The 15,807-nt window shown below is 40.4% G+C and overlaps 1 protein-coding gene across 1 annotated transcript in view; it reads left to right on the top strand.

The window, feature by feature from the left end:
* Positions 1–6,767, top strand: part of LOC113424153 (vomeronasal type-2 receptor 26-like) — an 8,260-nt gene extending 1,493 nt beyond the window's left edge. The window contains exons 2-3 of the mRNA XM_087947367.1: positions 4,178–4,304; positions 5,857–6,767. Of these exons, the coding sequence (XP_087803493.1) occupies positions 4,178–4,304; positions 5,857–6,767 (1,038 nt within the window). The remainder of the gene's footprint in view (positions 1–4,177; positions 4,305–5,856) is intronic.
* Positions 6,768–15,807: the final 9,040 nt, after the last annotated feature.

The raw sequence follows: 15,807 nt of genomic DNA, 5'->3' as shown, positions 1-15,807 counted from the left end.
GGAAGAAACCACAGAGTCAGGTAGAGATTCCAGACATTGACCACTCTGTTGCTGAAGTCGTATTTCCTGCAATCAAGTTTGGTGTGGTTAATCTTGAGTTTGTATCTATTGTGTGCTCCTGTGTTGTTATGGTTGAAGCTGAAGTATTCATTGACAGGTAGGACATTGCAATGTATGATTTTATATACCATACTTAGATCAGACTGAAGACGGCGTAATTCAAGGTTTTCTAGTTCTAGAATTTCAAGTCTGGTGGCATAAGGTATTCTACAATGAGTAGAGGAGTGGAGAACTCTTCTTGTGAAATATTTCTGGACTTTCTCAACTGTGCTAATATCAGATATGTAATGTGGGTTCCAGACTGATGAGCTGTATTCAAGTATTGGTCTAGCAAATGTTTTGTATGCTCTAGTTATTAATGTGATATTACCTGAGAAAAAGCTACGTAGGATTAGGTTAACAACACTTAATGCCTTTTTGGCTATGTAGTTACAGTGGATTCTAGCACTTAGATCATTAGAGATCAGTATTCCAAGGTCCTTTCCAGAGCTTGGATCATCAACAAGGTCTTGACTATTCAGCTTGTATTTTATTTTCTGATATTTTTTTGCCTATATGTAAGACAAAGCATTTATTTGTTGAGATTTGAAGTTGCCATTTGTTTGACCATTCTGATACATAGTCAAAATATTTTGAAGGGTAGCAGTATTGTCTGTGGTATTGAACAGCTTTACATCATCAGCGAAAAAGAACACAGTTGCTCTTAATATGATCACAGAAGTCATTTATGTAGAGTATGAAGAGAGTTGGTCCTAGAACACTGCCTTGGGGGACACCACTATTGACAGGTACAGAATTTGATAGGACACTCCCAATTTTGACCATTTGTTGTCTGTTTGACAGGAATGCTTCTATCCAGTTATGCAGTTGTCCAGAGATACCATAGGATTTTATTTTTAGGAGTAGTTTGTCGTGTACCACTGAATCAAAGGCTTTACAGAAGTCTATGTAGATTGCGTCTATTGCTTTGCCCTGGTCGAGTTGTGTCATCCATATGTTTTTGCAGTGTAAGAGTTGCAGATTACAGGATAGTTTTTTTCTGAAACCAAATTGTTTATTGGAGAGTAGGTTGTTTGTCTCTAAGTGGACGATAATGGATTGGTTAATAATTGATTCCATGACTTTACAGGTGACGCAGTATAAGGAGATTGGTCTGTAATTTTCAACTAGGCTGGGGTCTCCCTTTTTGAAGATGGGGATGACTGTGGCTTGTGACCATAGGTTAGGCAAGGAGCTGGTCCTGAAAGATTTTTCAAAGATTATGCTTAGAGGTTCTGCTATGGCAGTGAATAGCTTTTTTAAGAAGTAGGCACATATTCCATCCGGTTCAATAGGTAGAGATGGTTTTAGATTGTGTAGTGCTTTTTCAACATTGTCTTCTGTAAAATCGATATGTATTAGATCATTGTAGTTATCTGTGATTCAGCTAGGAAATACTGGGCATGATCCATTGCTGTTTACAAATACTGAGCCGAAAAATGTGTTAAAGATGTTGGCTTTAATGGTGTCGTCGTTGCACTCTTTACCATTAGGTCCTATCAGGGGTGGAATGAAGCTTGAGTCTTTTAGTTTGTTGTTTACAAAATTGTAAAAAGCGCGGGTGGAATTGGTGCATAGAAGGTTTTCCTCTTGTTTAATGTGATAATTGGTGCATTCAGTCTTTATCTGGTGGCATAAATTTTTGTATCAGCTTTTGAAATTGGCAACGTGATCAGATTTGTTTTTCTGCCAGAGTGATCTCTTTTTGGATTGAAATTTCCTTATTGTTATGGGTAATTTGTTTTTTTTTTGGGGGAGTTGTTTTTGGTACATATAGTTTGATGACTCTTTTGCCTTCAAATAAAAATATGTTGTAATGGTCTTCAACAGTATTGCATCCAGTGAATAGAGATTGCCAATCAAGGGATGAGAGATCGTTGTCTATAAGATCATAGTTGCCTTTTTTGAAGTTATAATTGGGGATTACATCATTGTGGTGATTTTTGTGTGGGCGTATGTTGAGACAAAAGTCAATCATATTGTGATCACTGCTGGAAAAGGGTTCTTTAGTTTGTATTCTGTAAATTAAATTCAAACTATTGCAGAAGATGAGATTGAGGCAGTTGTTTAGTCTAGTGTTGTTGTTTACTAGTTGTTCCAGTCCCAGATTTGTAACAGCATTGTAGAAGGTTGCGTGTATGGTTTCAGTTGTACATTCATTTAGGGTCCAGTCAATATGAGGTAGATTGAAATCACCAAGAAAGAGAAAAGGGTATGGGCAGGATGCTGCCCATGTTAGTAGTGTATTTAGCTTGTTTACATGCTCGATGTCATAATCAGGTGCTCTGTAACATAGTAAGAATCGAAATGTGATATTTAAGGATAGTTCACAAATGATGGTCTCAGGAAGAGCAAGCTCCTGGGTAACTTGGATATTTTTTTAGATGCAAGGACTTTTTATAGAAGATAGCAACACTACCTCCTCTACGAATTTCATGATCTGATCAGTAAACATGATAGTCTCTTACTGTGGTAATGGAGTCAGGGAGAGATGTGTTGAGCCATGTTTCACAGACAAATATAATGTCTAATTTAGCCATATTTAGTAAGAGGAAAAATTCAGGTATTTTATTTTATGAGGCTTCTTGCATTGAGTAGCTTTCATTTAAGGCCAGCAGTAGTTGGAATTGAGGTAGTTGGGGACGTGCGTGTCTAGTCTTGGGTGATGGTGGATTGGTTGGGGTGGGGTTGTGGTTGAAGGTTAAAGCTGAGTTGCAGGTTGTATGACTTACTTTTGATACAGTCAGCATGGTAGTCAATATACAGGTCCTTCTCTCCATTGTCTAGACATTTTCTTTTTTGAGTTCAGTGCGGAGTACACGGGAGCGGGCACATTGCTGTATGGTTAGAACATACTCAATTATCATGGCTCATGCCTCACATCATATAATAAAACCTATATGGAACACTCCTAGATACCAATACAAGGAGAAATGGAATACTTACAATGGAAAGGAAAACATTTTCAGTATTATTGTTTTAGGGTAAGAGGAGTGGCCTGGGGGCCTAGAGGTGGAGCCTCACCTCAAAATCAGGAGGCTGTGATCCTAGGTAGTGGCAGATATTTCTCTAGGCACAAAGAGAAAATACCTGCTGTGAACTCCATATAGGGCTCAGGAAGGGCATCCGGCCAGTAAATGCTCAGGTCCATTCAGATGCCCCAACTTTACTGTGATGCAAGGGATTGTAGAGCTTTTAAAAGAAAAAAAATGTTTTGGAGTAGTAGAAGCAAAAAAAAAGGAAGAAAAGACATTTACGTCTCTTCTATATTTAGTGGAAAATATAAATGGATTAAACTATCTCTGTCTTGGGAATTTATCCCCCTTTTCCTCTTTGTTTTCTGTTTTGGTTGTTCTTTAACCTGTAGACCTTTATCAGCTTTCTGTGGGAAAAAAGTTTACATGGATTTTGACTACATTTACAGGGATTTTGACTACAACATGTGAACTCTTTGTTTTCAGAAACATTTTGACAAGGGAATAGCATTTGTTCCTTGTCTACTTCTTCCTAAGTAAAACCAACATTTTATTGGAGGCAAGTTGGTTTATAGTGACAGTAGGAATACATTTGGGGAAAAGTTGTGAAATGGATGTCATTTTCTGGACCCTTCTCCTCCTCTGTTTTCCAGCTGTCCTTCAGCGTTGGGGTTTTTTTGTCCAAAGGACTCTGCAGATCTGCTGTTTTAAATTCAATTAAGAGGTACAAATAGACTCCAGATTCACAAAGGTAGAGAGATCCTTAGTAAGTCCTTGGAAGGAGAAGGAAGAAAAAGAAAAAAAAAAGAATGAGGAGGTGGAAGAGAGAAGGAGAAGGGGAAGGGGAAGAGGAAGAAGATTGTTAATAGTTAATTTTACATCAAGGGTTTACTTTAAGATGAAGTGTTGTACTTTATATGATACATTCAACATTGTACAGGACACATTATTTGTAGTGGCCTGCCTACCCACCCACCTACCTACCTACCTACCTACTTATCTACTTATTTACCTTCCAAACATGTGTAAATTGATTATTCATTTGCTATGTCATACCAGATCTTCTCTACCTAATCTTTCGATTAAACTTTTTTTAAAAAAAGATCCATCCCCTTTCCTTGTGTAATCCTTATTGCCAGCCTGGTTATGAAAAGAAAAAAAAAGAAGGAAATAAATTTTGCTGCTATGATTGCATTCAGTGTCCAGAAGGGAAGATTTCCAATGAAAGAGGTAAATGACACAGTAAAGCAAATCTTCGAATTTAATTCTTCTTCTTCTTATCTCTTTTCTCCTACATGCTTAATAAGAATTGGAAGGATATTCAACATGGCACGATGATTCCGTGTTTAAAGACACTGAGCTTGTCATCTAGAAAGTTGATAGCCTGGATTAGAAACCTGAGCACCATGCAACAGATCCCCTGTTACCTGTCCCAGCTCTTGATCACATAGCAGTTCAAAAGCATGCAAATGTGAACAGATAAATAGGTACCACTTTGGTGGGAAACTAAGAACATTCCATGGACATCAGCATATAGTCACTCTGCCCATGTGACCATGGAAATGTCTTTAGACAATGCTAGGTCTTTCAACTAAGAAATGGAAACGAGTACCATCTTCTAGAGTCAGATGTGACTGGACAGGGGAAACCTTTACTTTTATCTATCAACAATCATGTCACCCAGGAGAAGTCACAGATGATTTAGAGCAGGGTTGTCAAACACAAGACCCACGGGCAAGATCTGGCCTGTGATGTTGTTGGATTTGGCCTGCAGGGCCATCCTGGAAAATGTAAGGGGCTGTCCCATGTCACTTTGGCCAATCTAAAGAGGAAACATGCCCGCAGTTTGGGGAATAGTGTTCAGGCTGGCTATGCCTACCCAGTCGGCCATGCCCACCCAATTAGACACACCTACCCAGCTCCTTGAGGTCAACCACAGCCCTGACATGGCCCTCAATGAAATTGAGTTCGACACCTTGATTTAGAGAGTTGCAGAAAGGGCTAACTGAAAGGACATATCTTCCCTCCAAACCTGGAGCTATACACAGTAGCACCTTTTCCCCTCCAATCCATTATTCCTTGATGGTGTGTGTGTTCAAGGGAAATAATGTACATGAAGCAGAATTGTGCTAAGGATGGGAAAGCAAAATATTGAATTTCCAAATACCCAAATGTTCCTTTGCACTACTGATGCTTTAGAAAGTGTGGAATACCGCCTCTAACGAGGGGTGGCAGTGGCTCACGTGATAAGACAGTGGGGCTGTGCATTGCAGAGGTCAGCAGCTCAGGGGTTCAATTCCTGTGAGCGAAGAAACCATGGTAGGGCAAGAAAGGAGCCTTCTCCGATTGCCGACTGGCATTCAGGTGTCCCATGGGTAAAGATAACACTGCCTGAAAAAAATCCTTTCACAGAGGCAGACAACCACCTCGGTGATTCTTGGCTAAAACATGCCATACACAAAATAACCTCTTATAATTTTAAAACAGAATAAAACTAAACTTCAGAGTGTTGGCAGCACTGCAGAAGAACATTTGTGTAGGTTTTGTGCTTTAAACAAATTTAGAACACATTATATTTTTAAACAAGTATGAATAATCCAAATAATAAATATACCAATCTTTCCAGGATAGTGGACAATTGGACAATAATGGGTATTGCTTCACAAAGTTCATTTCTCTTGTGGAATCATGAGAGGTGGGCCTCTATTTAAAAGATTGACATGACAACTGAGTGATTTCACATAAAAATTAACACTGTCTTTATCTGTTTTCCCACATTCAGATACAGAAGATTGCTTCAAATGTCCATCTGATCAGTATCCAAACCAGAGACAAGATGAATGTTTGCCCAAAATTGTAGTTTTTTTGTCTTATGAAGAACCTTTGGGCATCTCCTTAGTCACAAGTGCCATCTTCTTCTTCTCAATCACAATTTTGGTATTAAAAATATTCCACCTGCACAAAGATAGTCCCATAGTCAAAGCCAATAATCGGGACCTCAGCTATGCTCTCCTGATCTCTCTTTTGCTCTGCTTCCTTTCACCTTTCCTATTTATTGGTAAACCTGGGGTGATGACCTGCTTTCTTCGGCAACCAGCCTTTGGTATCATCTTCTCACTGGCTGTTTCCTGTGTGTTAGCTAAAACCATCACTGTGGTGGTAGCTTTCATGGCCACCAAGCCAGGATCCAGTATGAGGAAGTGGATGGGAAAGAGGCTTACATATTTTATTGTCCTTTCCAGCTCTCTAATCCCAGTAGGCATGTGTGCTATATGGCTAACAATCTCTCCCCCATTCCCCAATTTGGACATGGACATGCTGACCACTGAGATAGTAGCAGAGTGTAAGGAAGGTTCTGTCACTATGTTTTATCTTGTCTTAGGCTACATGGGACTTCTGTCCATCATCAGTTTCAGTGTTGCTTTTCTAGCTAGGAAGTTGCCTGATAATTTCAATGAAGCCAAATTCATCACCTTCAGCATGCTGGTATTTACCAGTGTTTGGTTGTCCTTTGTTCCAACCTATCTGAGCACCAAGGGAAAATATATGGTAGCTGTGGAGATCTTTTCCATCTTGGCCTCAAGTGCTGGGCTTTTGGGATGCATATTTTTCCCTAAATGTTTCATAATTGTGCTGAGGCCTGAACTGAACAACAAGGATCACCTCATGAGAAGAAAGCAAATGCAAAAATAATACACAATGGATACCTCTTTTGGGACAGATACAATGGACTTTATGTATCTGCTGATGAAATAATACATTCTGTTTTAATTTATTTTTCAATGTACTTGTTCATCCCAACCCTCACCGAAAAATTGCAGTGAAGATGCTGAAAAGGCATGTAAATGAAAGATGAAGAATACAGATACCATAAAGATAAATAAGGAAGTGAGACAAGGCTGCCCCCTAGCTCCTCTATTGTATATATTGGCAGAAGAGACTCTCTTAGTACAAATTAGGCAAAAACAAGAAATTAGAGGACTAAAAATAAAAAAGAGGAATATAAACTCCAGGCATTGGCCGATGATATGGCATTTATATTAGAAGAACCCTTAGAAGCGAGCCCTATACTATGAAGAGAAATAGAAGAATACAGAAAAGTGGCAGGGTTCAAAATTAACAAAGAAAAAACAAAAGTGTTAACAAAAAACTGTACAAAGGAGCAGAAGGAAGAACTTGCAAATAAATTAGATATGCAGGTGGTAAATAAAGTAAAATACCTAGGGATCTACTTGACTGCTAGATGTTCGTTATTAAAAAAGATAACTATGATAAGTTAATAATGCAAATAGTTAAAGATTTAGATATTTGGGCCAAATTGTAGTTATCGCTATTGGGGCGTATTTCAATAATAAAAATGAACATTTTGCCAAAATTGTTGTTCTTGTTTCAGACAGTGCCAGTCAAGTTGGAAAATAATTTTTTTGTAGAATTAAACAAATGTGTATCTAAATTTATATGGCAGAGGAAAAAACCCAGAGTGAAATATAAATTATTACAGGATGCCAAGAAAAAAAGGAGGATTTGGCCTTCCAGATTTTGAATTATATTATGATGCTGCTATAGTAAACTGGCTTAAGGTTTGGATTAAATTAGAAAATAGAAGGTTATTAGTATTAGAAAGTTTTGATCTCCAACTTGGCTGGCACGCCTTCATGTGGGATGGAAAATCTAAACAACATTCATATTTCCAAAGGCACCATGTAAGAAATGTGTTGTTCAATATCTGGGGAAAGATTTAAAAAAAACCACTACCCAAAGGTTCCATTGTGGCTATCTACATTGGAAGCAGTCACACATCCAAATGTATTGGATTATGAAAATATTGTCAGGTATAAAGATTTATTATATGACACTGGAGAGCATAAAAATAGGAACCAAATACAAATTCAAGGAAAGGAGATAGCATGGTGGCCCTTTGCACAAATACAAACCCATTATAAAAAAGATAGAGAACAATTTGGCTTTAATATGACCCCACAAGAATTAGATAAAATATGGCTAGGAGAGGAAAAGAAAACAATTAGTAAAACATATAAATATCTTTTGGACTACATATTAAAAGAAGAAACAGTCACAGAATCGATGATAATTTGGGCTAAAAACATGGGTGATAGTATTAAATTAGATAAGTGGGAACACATCTGGCAAACAAATTACAAATTAACCATGTCAGTCTCGTATAAAAAAACTTGTATAAAATGGTTCATCTCTGGCACCTACCTCCTGCGAGACTGGCTAAGATGTCCCCCAACCTACCACCCAACTGTTGGAAATGTAACTACACACAAGGAACATATTTTCACATGTGGTGGATTTGCCCATGTGTTCAGAAGTTTTGGAGAAATATTAGAAATTGGATTTTAAATATAACAAAACAAAATTTAAAACTTCAACCCGAAACCTTTCTGCTAAGTATGATAGATTTAAACATGGAGAAAAAATATAAATATTTAATTTTGCACATCATAACTGTGGCCAGAATAAACTTCGCACAAAACTGGAAACTGTCATTCCTTCAGAGGATATGGTAATTAAAAAAATACATGAATGCGCTGAGATGGATAGCCTAACCAAATTGTTAAAAAATAAACAAGATAGTGACTATTACGAAATATGGAACATTTGGTATGAGTGGTTAAAGAAAAGGTAATATTTGATATTTGGATAAGTTATGGAAATGACAGAAGACGTGCATTTAATCATAAACTATATAGAGAAATTAAAATATTAAAAGAACGAAGGAGTTATTGTAACCAGGCAGATCACATCAATGATAAAGATAAAGAAAAAAAAAAACATTGCTCAATATATGCTGTAAAATGTGTGTGTGTGTGTGTGTGTGTGTGTGTGTATAGATAGATAGATAGATAGATAGATAGATAGATAGATAGATAGATAGATAGATAGATAGATAGATAGATATAGATATAGATATAGATATAGATATAGATATAGATATAGATATAGATATAGATATAGATATACACACATATATACATATACATATACATATACATCATATACATATACATATACACATACACACACACACACACACACACACACATGTATGTATGTATGTATGTATGTATGTATGTATGTATGTATGTATGTATGGCATTCAGCTTTGTTTGGGTATTTTCCCACGTCATAGTAGTTGTGCTTTTAAAGTTGTAGCGACGTTTCAGCAGAATCTCATCTGCCATCATCAGGCTTCTGTATTGTGTCCGTCTGTGAGTCAGGCTTTTACAGTGGTTTCAGATTTGAATTTGGGGCAGCCTATTGCTGTGCCAGAATGGTTTTTTCTTCATCCTGATTGGTTGAGAGTCTTGGTCTGTGATTATTGGTCTTGGAGTTTGCTGTGTTCTGCTTGATAGGTGTTTCTAATATCTTCTGTCTGTTTTTTGGCTCTTTTTGTATCTTGATTGGCTGGCAACATTGTGTTACTTTATTGGAGGCCTTTAGTGCAGCTTGGCTCTGGGTAAATGGACGGCTATCATTAGTTAGGAAGCTAGGTTTCATCTGGGTGCCTGGCTGGGGTGTGTTTGAGCTGGAGGTATCAGGGGGGATCTGTTTGTGCCCAGGTGTTTGCCTGGCTTGTGGTGTGGAGATTTTTTTGTTTGTGAGTGCAGGCTTCCAAATGATTGACAGTCTGGTGGAATCATCCCTTCTGTTCATGTTTCTGATCTTTTTTCAATCTCTATGGCTTCTCTGATGATTCTGTGGCTGGGGTTTTCTATAGTGGCTAGGGTTTTGGTGCCATTGAAATTGATGCTATGACCTGTGGCTTCCATGTGTTGGATTAGTGAGGAAGTGTGTTCCAGCTTTTTGACTGCATTTTTGTGTTCATCCAGGCGGGTACTTATTCTTCTATTGGTCTGTCCAATGTATGTGGCCGGGCATGATGGACAGGGGACTTTGTATATGCCTTGGTTTTCCAGGTCAATTTTATCTTTGGGGTTTCTGAGGATGGCTGCTATTTTTCTGTCTGTTTTGAAGGCAGTCTTGATGTGGTGTCTGTGTAGTATCTTACTAATTTTGTCTGTAGTGCCTCTTATGTAGGGCAGGACAGCTGTTCCATAGGTCTGTTCATCTTCTGGGTCTCTATTATGTGTCAGTGTGTTTTTGTGGATCAAGCCGGTGATTTTGCTTTTGTGGAAGCTGTTGGCTATCAGCACTTTGGTCAGGGTGCATAGTTCAGTCTTAATGTGTGCCTTGTCTGCCAGGCGTTTGGTTCTAGTAATTAGTGTTTTAGCCACGGAGTTTATCTGTGCTGGGTAGTGGTGGGATTGGGCGTTGAGATCACGGTTGGTATTTGTTTTCTTCTGGTATATGGTGTGTCCTAGTGTGCCATCTGTTTTTTTGTAGATTAGTACATCTAGGAATGGTAGTTGTTTGTTTGTTTCCGTTTCCATGGGGAACATGATTTTGGGGTGTGTGCTGTTTAGGTGTGTTAGGAAGTTGTTTAGGTTTTCTTTTCCATAGGGCCAAATCACGAATGTGTCATCGATGTATCTTAACCATAGTTTGGGTTTGTGGATGGCATTGGCCAGGGCTCTGGATTCAATTCTTCCATGAACAGGTTTGCAATGACAGGTGACAGTGGTGATCCAATCGGGGCTCCTTCAATTTGTTTGTATCTTTGTCCTTTGTATATGAAATATGTGTTGGTTAAGCAGTGTTCTGTTAGTTCCATGAGGTGTTTAGCTGGTTGGTATTTATTTTTGATGATTTCCAGGGTCTCTTTTATCGGGACTTGAGTGAATAACCCTGGAAATCATCAAAAATAAATACCAACCAGCTAAACACCTCATGGAACTAACAGAACACAGCAATAGGCTGCCCCAAATTCAAATCTGAAACCACTGTAAAAGCCTGACTCACAGATGAACACTATACAGAAGCCTGATGATGGCAGATGAGATTCTGCTGAAACGTCTCTACAACTTTAAAAGCACAACTACTATGACGTGGGAAAATACCCGAACAAAGCTGAATGCCATACATGTAAGTACCCATGAAAACGTAAGAATATATATATATATATATATATATATATATATATATATATATATATATATATATATATATATATATATATATATATATATATATATATATATATATATATTCTGAGGTTCTCATGGTGCTTGTATGTGGATCTTTGGTTATTCGGGTTTTCTCCCACGTAAGATTGGAAGTATCTAGGCAACGTTTCGATGAAGTCTCATTCATCATCCTCAGGCTTCTGTCTTCAGCTCTGTGCTTCTCAGAGTGATGTGAGCTTGCAGCTGCTTCTTCCTTTTAACTGCTAGTCAGGGTGTGACTTGATTGGGTGGGGGCTTGGCTGTGTTCTGATTGGGTGGGGGTGTGTTCTCATTGGTTGGGGGTTTGGCTGTGTTCTGATTGGTTGGGGGTTGGCCATGTTCTGATTGGCTGGAGGTGTGTTCTGTTCAGGTGGGGGCTTGGTTGTGCTCAGGTTGGTTTTAATTACTGGGGATTTGAGCTGGTGAGCTGTGATCTTGCTGTTTGGCTTCGAGTTCGTGGTCGTGCTGCATCTTCATGGTGGGGTCAGTTCGCTTCATGCATGGCTCAGAGGGTTTTGAAGTGGGTAGTGATGCAGCTGCAGTGCGGCTTCTGGTCTGTGGTGCGTGTCTCATCTTCTGTGTGGGTGTGAGTCTGCTTTTTACGTGGAGCGTGGTGGTGGCATCTTGTGTGGCCCTCGTGGGTATGGGTCTGGTGTCATTCATCATGTTAGGTACTCGTCTGTTCATGAGGCGGGTTTCCAAATGGCTGGTAAGCGGGAGGTGTCATCTCTTTTATTCATGCTGTGTGGGCGTTTTCTATCTCTATGGCTTCTCTGATTATTCTGTTGTTGAAGTGTTCGGTTTTGGCGATAGTTCTGGTATTTTTAAAGTCAATCTCATGTCCTGTGGCTTTGAGGTGTTGGACCAGGGAAGAGGTCGGTTCTTCTTTTTGATTGAGTTCTTATGTTCTTCAACGTGTGCACTTATTCTTCTGTTAGTTTGTCCAATGTATGTGGTGGGGCAGGCGGTGCAAGGGATTTCGTATACTCCTTGGTTTTCTAACTCAATTTTGTCTTTAGGCTTTCTTAGGATGGTGGATATTTTTCTGTTTGTGCAGAATGCTGTTTTAATGTTGTGTTTTGGAGGATCTTGCTGATTTTGTCTGTAGTGCCTTTTATATATGGGAGGAGGGCTTTGCCGTTCTCTTGTTCTCTGTCTTGGATTTTGGTTGGGGTTTCTTTTTGGATTAGGTGGGTAATCTTCTTTGTTTGGAATCCATTGGCTGTTAGTACATTGGTGAGAGTGTTTAGTTCGGTTTTTAGGTGTTGTTCATCAGCTAAGCATTTTGTTCTGGAGATGAGTGTCTCAGCTACGGAATTGATCTGTGCTGGGTGGTGGTGTGAGAGTGCATGTAGATAGTGGTTTGTATGTGTTTTCTTCTGGTAGATGGTGTGTCCTAGGGAGCCATTGGGTTTTTTTATATACCAAGACATCTAGGAAGGGAAGTTGATTGTTAGCTTCTGTTTCCATTGTATTTTGGGGTATAGGCTGTTGAGGTGTGTGAGGAAGTTGTTCAGTTTTGCTTTCTTTTGGAAACAAATGTATCAATCCAAAAGTCAGGTTTCCAGGGTGTTTAAAAGTATCTTTTATGTCCCGGTTCAGCCAAGAAAACGTCTCCTTGTGATTCTTCCTCCTGCACAACTCTTATCCGGTTGAAGATTCCTATGTGGCTGCCATTTCTGACAGCCACTCCACCGCCTCAGGAAAAAGGAGTCTAGCCGGCTGGGGAAAGGGGGTGCGATATCCCCAGACCCCTGCCCGGATCTCCTGTGTCTTCCGCTGCCTCTTTGGGGCAGCGACAACCCCCAAATCCAATTGGATCAGGGGTACCTCAGTGGCGAGTGCAGCAGGGACCCGCAGAGAGCAACTGCGTTCTTTTCACTGATGATGTAAAGCTCTTCAATACCACAGACAATACTGCTACCCTTCAAAATATCTTGACTATGTATCAGAATGGTGAAACAAATGGCAACTTCAAATCTCAACAAATAAATGCTCTGTCTTACATATTGGCAAAAACAGTATCAGAAAATAAAATACAAGCTGAATAGTCAAGACCTTGTTGATGATCCAAGCTCTGGAAAGGACCTTGGAATATTCATCTCTAATGACCTAAGTGCTAGAGCTCACTGTAACTACATAGCCAAAAAGGCATTAAGAGTTGTTAACCTAATCCTACATAGCTTTTTCTCAGGTAATATCACACTAATAACTAGAGCATACAAAACATTTGCTAGACCAATACTTGAATACAGCTCATCAGTCTGGAACCCACATTACGTATCTGATATTAGCACAGTTGAGAAAGTCCAGAAATATTTCACAAGAAGAGTTCTACACTCCTCTACTCATTGCAGAATACCATATGGCACCAGACTTGAAATTCTAGACCTAGAAAACCTTGAATTATGCCATCTTCGGTCTGATCTCAGTATGGTATATAAAATCATACATTGCAATGACTTACCTGTCAATGAATACTTCAGCTTCAACCATAACAACACAAGAGCACACAATAGGTACAAACTCAAGGTTAACTGCACCAAACTTGATTGCAGGAAATATGACTTCAGCAACAGAGTGGTCAATGTCTGGAATACTCTACCTGACTCTGTGGTTTCTTCCCCAAACCCCAAAAACTTTAACCTTAGGCTGTCTACCATTGACCTCATCCCTTTCCTAAGAGGTCTGTAGGGGGTGTGCATAAGCGCACCAACATGCCTACTGTTCGATCGCGGGAAAGGAGACTCGAGATGGGTTCGGACGGGATCCTTGTTGCTCCTGTCCGTCTTGATGGAACTGCCTGGAAGGTTGAGTCAGGCCTCTCGCTGCAACTCCCACCCAGTCTACCGGGGTAGGTCGAGTTGTCAGATCTGCTGTTCCCGCCCGGTCTTTCCGGGCTGGTTGAGCTGGCTTGGCTGCTTCTTCCAGGTGCGGGTTCGTGTTGGTGGTTCTCTGTTGGTTCCCTTCTGCTGCCGTCGTCTGCCGGTAAGTAGTGTTGGTTTATTTTTCTGTTTATTGGTGTAGGTGGGGGGTATTCGGGTGGTGTTGGTTATGGGTGTCCAGGTTGTTGATGTGTTCTGGGAGGTTTTTCTCCTCCCTCTGGGTTAATGTTTGGGGTCTCTCCCCCCCCTCTGTTTTTTTTATTAAATTCTACTTGTGGTGTTTGCACATTGCCCGTGTTGTTGTTGGTTGTTCTCGACCTTAGTTGGTCGATGTGTCATTTCCAGCTTCTCCCATCTTCTTTTTCTAGCCGGTATAACCGGGGGCCTGTCACCTGGGTTATTTTGGCAGGTACCCAGAGTGGGTCCCCTGAAATTTTTTTAGTGTAAACTGTGTCTCCCGGGGTGAATGTGCGGTACCTGCTAGATGAGTCTGGTGGTTTTTCGGAATTATATGTCGGGTGCAGTCTGTCTAGGTGTGATCATAGTTTTCTGCCCATTAAGAGTTCTGCTGGGCTTTTGTTGGTTTTCGAGCTAGGTGTTATGTGTTGTATTGTCAGTAGTTTATTGATTTTGTCGTGTATGTTCTCTGTGTCCATTTTCTCTAGTGTGTCTTTTGTGTACCTGACCATTCGTTCCACCCGCCCGTTCACCGCCGGGTGAGTGGGTGCTGTCAATGCATGTCGTATGCCACTTTTAGCGAGAAATTGTTCAAATGCCAATGCCGTGAACTGTGGGCCATTGTCAGACACTAGCAAGTCCGGTAGTCCATGGGTGGCAAACAGTTTGGTTAGTTTTTTTATGACTACTTCTGTGGTGGTAGATTGCATGACGCTCACCTCTAACCAGTTTGAATAAGCGTCAACGGTTATTAGAAATGTGTGTCCCTTAGTGGGTCCTGCAAAATCTATGTGGACCCTTGACCAGGGGCCCCTGGGTGTTTCCCTTGAGTGGGTGCGGAGGGGGGGGCTTGGCCTGGATCTTTGGCATTTGTCACATATTGCCACCCACATCTCTATGGTCTTGTCCATTCCCGGCCACCAGACATAGCTCCTGGCTAGGGATTTCATTTTAACGATGCCTGGGTGTCCCTCGTGCAGCATGTCCAATACCCTCATTTGCAATGTTTCCGGAACCACCACCCTGTCCCCCCATAATATACATCCCTTTTGAGTAAATAATTCAGTCTGCCGGTTTCAGAATGGTTTAAACTGGTCACCGCCCTCGGTTTCCAGCCACCCTTTTTCCACCCAGCTCAAAATCCGTGCCAGTTTCCTGTCTTTGATAGTCTCTCTGGCGATGTCTGAAGTGGTCATTGGTGGTTGTCCCATGTCTCTATCTGCAGGATGGATATTGTGGGTGCCGGGTCATTTTCCAGATCCGGCAGGGGGGAGCAGTTTAGTACGTCTGCGTGTGAAATGCTTTTCCCAGGGCAGTGTATTAGTTGATAGTTGTAGGCAGCAAGGAACTCGAACCACCTCGTCATCCTTGGTGACAAGATGTTAGGGGTGGACTTGTTCTCTGCCAGGATCCCCAGGAGTGGTTTATGGTCAGTGATAAGTGAAAAGTTCCTACCGTACAGGTATTCGTGGAACCGCTTCATGCCGGTGATTGCTGCTAGCGCCTCCTTGTCGAGCTGGCTATAGTTCCTCTCTGCCTTGGACAGTGTCTTGGAGAAGTATGCAATTGGTGCTTCTCTCC

The sequence above is a fragment of the Notechis scutatus genome, chromosome Z (genome assembly GCF_049901735.1).
Source record: "Notechis scutatus isolate UNSWTSFEM ecotype Mainland chromosome Z, rNotScu1.2, whole genome shotgun sequence".
Taxonomy (NCBI): domain Eukaryota; kingdom Metazoa; phylum Chordata; class Lepidosauria; order Squamata; family Elapidae; genus Notechis; species Notechis scutatus.
The sequence above is the reverse complement of the archived record's forward strand: the minus strand, read 5'-3'. Positions and strand labels throughout refer to the sequence as shown.